Here is a 10,748-nt window from a genome sequence, read left to right as displayed (position 1 = left end):
GGAGATGCCCAGAGTGCTGCCTGCTGACACCCCAACCCTGGGCCTGGCTCTCTGCCAGCTCTTATCCCTGCCCTGCCCCAGAGAAGGGAGGGGCCTGCATGCAAAGCTGCTTCCTGCACCTGCCTCTGCTCAGCCCTCTCTGGCCTGACTTGGACTCCAGATGTTTCTGCATTACTTTAAAAAATCATTACTATTTAGTTTTATTTCTCTTTACTTTTTAATCTTATTTTGGCATTCAATGAGGCATGAAGGCCCCTCCCAGTGATATTCTCCTAACAGGGCTGGCAGTTAGTTCAATGCCAGGCTGTGTCTGCTGTGGTCCAAGTACACTGTATGGTGCTGTGGACCACCAAAGTCATCATGGTGGTGCTCTGGCACCTCAAGGACAAACCTAGGAAACTGATCTGGTGCCAGAAATTGAACCAGCAATTGACTGCCTCTGGCACCTCTGTATTTCTACAGAGCATAGCTATCAAACAAGTGAATTCTCCTTGATATAAATTTTTCTCATAGAAACACTTTGATACCATATTTGGAGAGAAAAATAAATGTGCTGACGTCACATATATTCATGACCTTCCTAATCTTCTGGGTCTTTGCCTGTAATGTGACTGCCTCAATGATCACTCAATACCGTGTCACTCCAGGAAATGCCCTCTTATGGGTGCCCATGTTTCAGGTTCTCTCTAACATTGACAAAGTTAGGTTACCCTTTCGAGTAAATACCTGCTTTTGATGGTTGGCTGCCAGTATTGAGTCTCTCAGGTACGTCCCGTCCTTTTCACTGCCCCAACCATGCTTTTTCGTGTTGAAGCAGCTGTTTTGCTGATTCTCAGAAGCAGATTGTCACTCCCAAGTTATCCTCTGCTGTGTAGATTCCCAACTCCGCAAAACACCCCAGCTGTAACAAGGCCAAAAATGTGTTTGTCAACTCCAAACTTAATGGAGTACAACCCCAATGAACAGTACAAGATGTGCGGTACCAGGCCAGGAAGGGCAGCCTTGAGAAACACTTGGTGCTGAGTGGGGGCATTTCTACCACGTGATGTGCAGCTCCAGTGAACACCAGAAATCAATGGAAAAGCATCACAGTCAGTTTTTCTATACCCCACATCCCTCCATCCTTGTACAACCACCTCTGTAATATCAAATAAGGGTAACGAGGGGAAGATACTCTTGACAGTATTTAAGAAAAAGAGACTGCAATGTCAAGTTAAAATTATCAGTGAGGTCAGAAAACCATTCCCCCACCCCACCACACACACACCCCTTAATTCAGATATAAACTTCAAGAACTTACAAACAACAACTATTCGAATCCCTATAAACGTGGGGCACACAAGGCAAACAGGGGAGGTAGCCACATTGAACTAACAGAAAACAACACTGAATTTCTGGTTTTCCCTTCTGTGTTGCTGTACTCAAAGAAAGACAGCAGATTTGGAACAGGGCACCCTTACTTCCCTTCTTTTAGACTAACTTAGTGAGAGGCAGTTCTTGAGAATTTCAAGTTGATTTGCTGTAAACCACAGTAAACGATGGTACCAAATACAGGTCCTCACTGCCCCCTGGAGTCACCTAATGGTATAACTAAAATTCATAATGCGGCAGAATTAAGTTGATTTCTACCACTTTTTTTACTTTCTAACATCCTCTGAACTTCTCATCTTTCGTCACCTTGTTTTCTCCTAACTCCTTGTCTTTGGTTTTCTACTTTTCTTTTGTTTTGTTTTGAAATCACACCTGGTGATGCTCAGTATTTTTTTTTAACCATCATTCACTTTTTCAAAATTAAAAAAAAATTTACTTGAATCACAATGAGATACACAATTACAAAGTTGTTCATGTTTGGGTTTCAGTCATATAATATTTCAACACCTGTGCATTCATCAATGTACATTTCCCACCACCAATGTCTCCTCCTCATTCTCCTGCACATCCTCCTCTTTTCCCTCCTCCTCCTCCTTCTTGTCCTCCTCCTCCTCTTTTCATTTGGTGCTCATGCCATGCATTATTTCTGGCTCTACAATAAAGAATCACTCCCGATGAAGATATATTATTTATTTGGGCCCTTTCTTGACTCTTGATGAGTGCTTTCCTTACTATAAACTTATCTTTTAACACAGTTTTTGTCGCATCCCTTATGTTCTGGTATATGTCATCTTCATTATTGCTTCCAGGAATCTTCCTTCCACCAGGGCCCCTCCCAGGTCATTGTTTGGAAACTATTCTTTTTCTTTCTCCCTCAGGAATGTTGATTGACACATTGTTTGGCAAAGTTGCTCATAATAGAGTTGTTTCAGATATACAGTGCTCCAACACCACTCTCACCTCTAATGTCCCCTCTCTGCACCAATATCCCCAGGTTCCATCCCAGCCACTTGGTTGCATATAACAAATGTATTTCATATAATAGGTCCAATAAAACCAAGAAACAGTGGGTAGAAGTATCAGAAATGAAACTAGTAAAAGTCAATTTATGATGAGTTTGTATGTTTTGAACCTTTATTAATCTAGTGAAGGACAACCCGATGAACCGATAGTCAGTGCCATCCTCAATTCCACATGATGGGAAGTATCTCCTGCCCTTGATAGGAACATTTTAAACACTTCCTCCAAAACATGTTTCAAGGCTTCTAGTTCCCTAAGCTGTTGTCTGTCCATGAAGTTCTATATAATTCCTTCAAATCTGAATGATAATCTAGCCAGGTAGAGGATTCTTGATGAGATGTTTATTTCATTGAGTTTCTGCACTATATCCTTCAATATTCATTTGACTCATAAAACCTCATTTGTAGATCTGCTGTTCATTTAATGGTCTTTACCTTGAATAAATTTTTTTTATCTTCTTCAGTCTTCTTTCTCTATATTTGGATTTTGTCTTTGGGTACAATATGTCTTGGAGTTTACCTGATTGGGCCTATTTTCACTGGGATCCCCGCAGCCTTTTGGATCTTGGTGCCAGTAATCATCAATTCTGAGAAATTCTCATCAAATTTTTTAACTTGTTTTTCTTTTGCACATTTATCTGCCTGTTCTCAAGAGAAATCAATGATTTTTATTTTGTCCTTTTTGAACACAACCTTCTCTGGTAGGCTGTTCATTTCTTCTCAGGGTATTTTCCACCTTCTGCTGCTTTCTAGTGGTTTCTCGATTCTGGTCTAGGACCTCCTTAATCTTCTGTTCAGCTTCTGTTATTCTGATGCTCAGAGCTTCTATCGACTTTATTTTTAATATCATCTACAATGTTCCTGTTTTCTGTGATTTCTGACTGTAATTGTTTTCTCATTTCAAGGTTTATACTTCCTTTTGCTTTGCTGACTACCTGTACTATTGCTTCTTTGAACTCACTGAACATCCTCATCATAACTTCACTGAAGACACCTGTCTGAGGATTTTCTGGTGTTGTTCATGGCTTCAGTGATATTGTGTTTTCTTCATTGAGCTGGATGGGTCCTACGTGTTTTCCCATTGGTTTTCTCCTGTGCTTATGGTCAGGATGAGTCTTTGTAGTATTTACACCCTGCTGCTAGAGCCACCCCTCCCCACCCACTCTGGAAGATACTAAAAGATACAGCTGGCAACTGCTTTCCATCTTTTCTGTCCAATCTCAAAGAATGACAGGAAGAAAAACTGTGAACAGATATAGTTTGTTGAGTTGAACTATTGCACAATCACACAAGTGGCCAACAATTCAGGTATTTTGATGTGGACCTTTAAAGTGATGAAGGTTCAGTGTGGAGGCTGCTGGGACCCACCGCGAGAGAGGGCTCTTCCTCCTGTTGGAACTCTGCCTCCTGTTCTAGATGGGTCCAGTATTATCAGCGTGAGGCAGGCCTCCCCTGGGACTGTGGAGCAGCAAACACCAGATTAGAGGAATCTTTTGGCCTTCTTTATATCCTGTTTAAAACTACTTTCCCTAGATTGTTCAGTAGTAAATTTTAAATCTAACTATTTGAGTCTCTCTCCATATCAGTTTCAGTTTGTGATTGCTTTCACTTTCAAAGCAACATGGTCTGAGAACATAATTGATTTAACTCTTATTTTCTTGAATTTATGGAGTCAGATGTTGTGTCTCAAGATGTGCAAACATCTTGGAGAATGTGTAATGTTTATTTGGGAAGAATGTGTACTCGAACTATCGGGAGTGGGAGAGGGGTGAAGAGCTCTAGAAAGATCTGCTACACCTGTCCTCTCAATTTATTCCTTTAAGACCACTGTTTTCTTGTTGGAATAAAGCTCTAAACCTTTTAGGCTTAACATTGGTTTGTGCTTTCTCACAGGCTGCAGGGGCCTTGGGTTTATTTGCTTATACCCATCACAATGCTCCTGAGATATTCCCATTCCTCAGTTTATTGGAATATAACACTAGACATTTTAGGCTTAACATTGGTATGTCCTTACACCTTTGCCACAGGGAGCTTAGGTGTATTGGGTTACACCCATAACAGTGCTCCTGAGGTACTCCCATTCCTCTGTGCTTATCTGTAACCTCTTCTCTCTGCTCTGCTTCCCCAACTTATCCATCACCTTTATCACCTAATCAGACTGTTGACTTATAAAGTCAGATCCTTTAAGAACTCTGGATTTGTATTTGTAAGTGAAATATTACTTTTTTCTTCTCCTTATGTCCTTTGCATAGTTACTTTAGAGCAATGTCCTTTTTTGTATAGACACAGGAAGATAATTAATGCTGTGCTTTTGTAACTTGGGAGTTAATTGATTCTGAATAATATTCTCTCCTGGACATCTGTTTTCTTGACTTAAGCCTCAGTTGCCCATAGTTCCTAACACATCAAAAAGCAGGATCCCAACAAGGGATTGGATGGACCCAGGGCAAGCTGTGAGCTACCCTGACATTGAAATGGGCCAGGCCAAGCACAGTAATACTTAACTATAATTTAGCAGCATTGTCATGGACAAATTCTGTCATGATCCAAAGATTACCAACAGGACTAGAACCCTGTTTAGGGTTAGGAAAGACTAATCTTGCCTGAGCACTGTAGTCTGAGTTATATAGTGTGATGTCCCCAGAATAGCCACCCTATAAGCTTAATGTATTTCTTACTGTGTCCACACAAAATGACTCATATTATTAAGAAGTAGAATTAAGATGAATGGTTAATTGGTTATAGGACTAAGAAAAGGAGAAACACACCCCGAGATGATATTCGCCCGTAGGCAGTTCATCTTGCTGGATGAGAATTTGTCCTAGGAAAAGCTTCCCCTGACAAAAGGACTTTATATCTGTTGATTGTATGATCACACCTATGTGTAACTGCTACCCAATTCTTCATGATTTGGGGATATAACTAAGGCTAGAAGAGAGGTGGATGGGGCGCCGGGGATCAGAGATGAATGCAGAAGAGATTGGAATGAACTGTTACTGATACCAACCGGCCTGGTCTTTATTTTCTCCTTTATCTGTTCAATGCCTTGGCTACCCCAGGTGGAGAAAGCAGCGCTAGACCACAGAACGCAAGTGCAAGAGAGCACCATGGTTTTGTATTTGTTTTTCTGCTTTTTGGGTCAAATCCAGTGATACTCAGGGGTTCTTTCCACACTCTATCACAGGAATTACTCCAGGTAATGATTGAAGGACCATATAGGATACCGAAGATTGAACCCGGGTCGGCCGCAGGCAAACACCCTACCTGCTGTACTATCACTCCGATTTTCGTATTTATTTTTTGAATAAATAAACATATTCTTATGGAGTTCTTGTGTAGTTTATCTATCAGGCAGTGAGAGAGTGGTGTTGAAATATACTACTATTATTTTATTACTTTTTTCAGATCTACACAGGTTGCTCTAAATACCTTGATGCTCTCCATTACATAAAAGTATATTTAGGAGTGTAGGTTCTATTTGATGTGCAGATCACTTGATCATGACATGATGATTGTCTGTATTTCTTCCACATAGACTTTTTAATTTTGAAATCTATTTCAAATACTAATCCTCCATCCCTCCCAATCCCTCGTGAATTGCTAAATTTGCCCCCACAAAAGCCCTTTTCTCACTGAAGTTTAGGACCTTTGTACTACAAAATCAGAATTGCATTCACAGCCATCAGAGCACAGCAGAGAGACACAATGAGGATACAGTGTAGAAGTCCACCAAGCTTAATGAGCTAGGTTGGAGATGCCTGGGAGTCTATATAACACCGACTGGTTCTATAACCTCTCAAACCAGAAGTAAACCCTGAGCATTGCCGGATGTGGCCCCCACCATATTTGCTTTACAAAAACAGCTGGAGTGACCATACTTATATGGATTGAGAGGGATGGAATGAGGAGTAGGAGTTGCTGTCCAAGTTCTCAGATAAGAGCTACTGTGCATGCTCCACAAATTTTAACAGGATGAAAAATCTCCTGACTATTTCATGATCCCTGTCTGCATATGCTCACCCGTGGTTTCTAGGTGTCCTTCTACCCTGAGCTCCCTGGGCCCACCCAACAGTGTTCCTCTTTATCCTGAAACTCGGTCTTGCACAGAAACTGTCACAGGAAGAAGATCAATGCATGCAAAGAAAGTAATAATTTTATTTTTTTAGATTTTTTTTATGTTTAATTCCCCTTTTTTTCTGGCTAATTTATCCAATTTCAATGCTTGCTAGAATCCTTACTGCTTGAGCCTCTTTACTATTCTGCCCCTATAGGGAAAAGCAGATTCCCAGAAGAGAAAATGACTTCCATTTTGCATACTAGTCTATGGTAAGAAGGCTGCAACCTTCTGTGTATTCCTTATAAATTTCTCTATCTTGGCTGTCACTGTCATTGTCACTGTCATCCTGTTACTCATCAATTTGCTCGAGCGGGTACCAGTAACATCTCCATTTTGAGACTTGTTTGTTACTGTTTTTTGGCATATCGAATATGCCATGGGTAGCTTGCCAGGCTCTGCTTTCTGGCGAGATACCCTCGGTAGCTTGCCAGGATCTCTGAGAGGGGCAGAGGAATCGAACCCAGGTCAGCCGAGTGCAAGACAAACTGGGGTGTGCTATTGCTCCAGTCCCCTTTCTTGCTACAACCAAAAAAGTACAAAGAAATGAGAGTTATATACAAAACTAGCTCATAATTAAAACCGCACCCAGGTGACTCATCTATCTGAAGATCCTGTAGGGTGCAGACAAATATAAAAATTCATTAAGGCATGAAATTTGGTGTAGGACCTAGAAAAGGGCTTGTAGCTTTGTCTGAGCACCCCCAGAATGTAAAGGGCAGGAAAGAAGAGACACGATAGCAGGAAGAAAATGTAACTGAGTTCAAAGCAACCAAATGATTCACTAGTTTGCTAGATTGGAGATGGGTAACCATAGTAACCTAATCATGTTAGTTTCAAGGCTAAGCAAAGTTCTGGTTTTGTAATTTTCAGGCATAGTGAATAAATTACAGATAATAATGCATGCAGCAGACTGGACACAACTTAGCTGGTAGTCTGCTACAAGATACCTATTACGTTTTTTAAATGACTGTTTTGTGATCGAAGAGATAAAACAGTGGGTAGCCTTGCACATGGCCAACCTGGGTTGGTTTCCTAGTATCCCAAATGGTCCCCCAACTACTGCTAGGGATAATTGCTGAGTGCAGAGCCAGGAATAATTCCCAAGCATTACTGCCTGTGGCCCCAAAATAAAAATAAACAAAAATCAATTAAGAAATGACAGTTATTCCATTACAGAACTTGGATATATCTAGGTTATCTTCCAAGACTGCAGAGTTTCCGAACAACCAGAAAAATTCATTTATAATGGATACTCAATTAGTATATGAATACCCCAATATTCGATATAATATTATATAAATATACATAGATTGGAATTTTTCATGGAAATATTGAACCATCTCCGCAGCTGCACGAGCATGACTCCAGAGGCCAGCTATACTACTTTTGGTATGGGCAGCTCCATGCAGAATGTCTCCAGACTGAGAACTAAGCCACGGCCCCATGCTCACCCAGGAGGTGAACTCTCTCTCTCTCTCTCTCTCTCCCTCTCTCTCTCTCTCTCTCTCTCTCTCTCTCTCTCTCTCTGTCTCGCTCTCTGTCTCTCTCTCTCTCTTTCTCTCTCTCCCTCTCTTTCTTGCCTTTTTCATTGTTGGGGGGTGAAGGGCATGGCAACCGCCATATTATGAGGACATCAATGAGATTTACAAGCTTGCAATGATCCAATATCTGGAAGAAATTTCCCTGGACTTAGTTGCTAAAATACAGAAATCCAAAACTGCGCAGCCACAATCGTGGCCGCGAGACCTCATATCTCTTCACAACAGGTATGACTCTAGTGGGGAACTCCTAACAATAATAGTGAGGTTTTTGTTGTAATATTGAATGTCACCAAAGTAAAGAGAAAGTAAAGTGAAATTTATCATTTGGGGGGCGGGGAGCGGAATGGGAGGTATACTGAGATTTTGGTGTTTTTAAAATTTTTTTGGTGGTGGAATAGGGGCACTAGTGAAGGGATGGTTGTTTCAGCATTGTATAACTGAGACTTAAACCTAAAAGCATTGTAATTTTCCAAATGGTGATTCAATAAAATAAAAATGAAAAAAAAAGAAAAAACTTGATAAGGAAGCAAGAGAAACCGACACAATGGTCTATGTGTTAATGATTTCATTAATGTGAAATGACTGCAAAGATCTTATATAATCACCAATAATGTATATTTTTGTTGTGTGAGTTTAAGCTAGGAGGGAATTGAGAGGTACTGGTAACGAAATAGGAATTACTTTTAGGGACATCGAAGAGTTCATGAATAATAGTGCTAACAGATGCACAAATGTGAATATAGTAAAACTGTAGAAGGAATATAATATCTTAAAGACAAAATATAAAATATAAGATATAAAACAAGTATTTTGAAATATATAAAACAAGAAATTAAAATATTCTAAAGTATTTTATAAGTGACTAAATTAACTTCTACAATCTATTCTTTAATACAGATATGGTGAGAAATTAGAAATGAGTATAGTAAATGGTAAATATGGAAAAATGTATAAAAATTTATAAAATAAAAAGTTTTGAATATTTCTTTGTTATTTAAACTTTGCATTCACTAAAATTTTGTAAGTAAGATAAAAGCAGCATAATTTGGATTCAGAAGTTTGGCAGCCCGAGGAGGTTGAGAACAGGTTTTTGTCTCACTTCCCTGTATATAGAAGCTACTGTGGAAAGTGTCACCACTTACATATGATATACAGTAATAATCAGTCTCATCCTCAGCCTTGAGCCCAGAGATGGTCAAGGTCGCTGTGTTGCCAGACTTGGAGCCAGAGAAGCGATCAGGGATCCCTGACGGCCGCTTATTGACATTATATATCAGCATTTTGGGGGCTGTGCCCTCCTGCTGCTGGAACCAGGAGACATAGTCATATCTCCCAATGTCATTGCTTGTTCCTGTACAGGAGATGGTGACTGTCTGTCCCTGAGTCCCAGACACTGAGGGAGGCTGAGACAGAGCTGTCTGTGCCCAGATCCCTGAATAAAGAGAAGATAAAACACCGGTGAGTTCAGGCTGGTTCTGGATGGACCTGAGGAGGGGAGACAAAGGGTGAGCCCAGATGTGCCCGGGTCCCTTCCCAGAGCCTCACCTGGGCCCTGACTGAGGAGGCTGAGCAGGAGAAGAGCCCAGGTCATGATGGAGATGCCCAGAGTGCTGCCTGCTGACACCCCAACCCTGGGCATGGCTCTATGCCAGCTCTTATCCCTCCCCTGCCCCAGAGAAGGGAGGGGCCTGCATGCAAAGCTGCTTCCTGCACCTGCCTCTGCTCACCCCTCTCTGGCCTGGCCTGGAACTCCAGATATTTCTGCATTACTTTAAAAATCATTATTATTCATTTTTATTTCTCTTGATTTTTTATCTTATTTTGGCATTCATGGGGACTTGGAGGACTACCAGTGATACTCTGCTAACAGGGCTGACAGTTCAATGCCCGGCTGTGTCGTGCTTTGGGCCAAGTACACTATATGGTACTGTGGACCACCAGGGCCACCATGGTGGTGCTCTGGCACCCCAAGGCAAAACCCAGAAGACTTATCCGGTGCCCGAAATTGAACCAACAATAGTCTACCTCTGGCACCTCTGTAGTTCTGCATAGCACAAGTATCAAACAAAATATTTCTCCTTGATATAAATTTTTCTCATATAAACCTTTTGATACATGATTTGAAGAGGAAAATTAATGTGATGATATCACACACGTTGATGACCTTCCTACTCTCCTGGGTCTTAGGTTGTCATGTGACTGCCTCAGTGATCCCTGAGTATGGTGCTACTCCAGGAAACGCCCTCTCATGGGCTCCCATGTTTCAGGTTCTCTCTAACATTGGCAAAGTTATGTTACCATTTTGTGTAAACAACACCTGCTCTTGATGGTTGGCTGTTGGTGGTGAGTGTCTCAGGTACATACTTGTCACTACCCCATCCACACTTGTTTGTGCTGAAGCCTCTGTTGTCCTGAGTCTCAGAAGCTGATTGTCACTCCTGGGTTACCCAGCCACACACCAGGGAGGGAGCCGTTTCAACAAATAAGGGCACCTCCCAGCAACAATAGGTTTTGCTTCTGTTTCTCTTCAAATCTCCTTTACGTTATTCAACTTGCAAGTTTATTTTACCCTGCTTTGATATTTAGCCAGGTTCAAGACTGAGTTGTGTATCCCATGGTGGGTGTTACATGGAGATAATAATCAGAGAGGCATAAAAAATCAGACTTGAGTGTGGTATTTATGAACAATCATAATATCCA

The 10,748-nt window shown here is 41.1% G+C and overlaps 1 gene segment (V, D, J or C); it reads right to left on the bottom strand.

Moving 5' to 3' along the window:
- Positions 1 to 9,058: 9,058 nt before the first annotated feature.
- On the bottom strand, positions 9,059 to 9,639 carry LOC129407069 (immunoglobulin lambda variable 2-18-like). The segment is given in 2 exon segments: positions 9,059 to 9,480; positions 9,594 to 9,639. Coding segments are annotated over 2 exon segments (468 nt in total).
- Between the last annotated feature and the right edge of the window lie 1,109 nt (positions 9,640 to 10,748).

Source organism: Sorex araneus, chromosome 9, assembly GCF_027595985.1.
Source record: "Sorex araneus isolate mSorAra2 chromosome 9, mSorAra2.pri, whole genome shotgun sequence".
Classification (NCBI taxonomy): Eukaryota; Metazoa; Chordata; class Mammalia; order Eulipotyphla; family Soricidae; genus Sorex; species Sorex araneus.
This window is presented reverse-complemented; position numbering and strand designations above follow the sequence as displayed.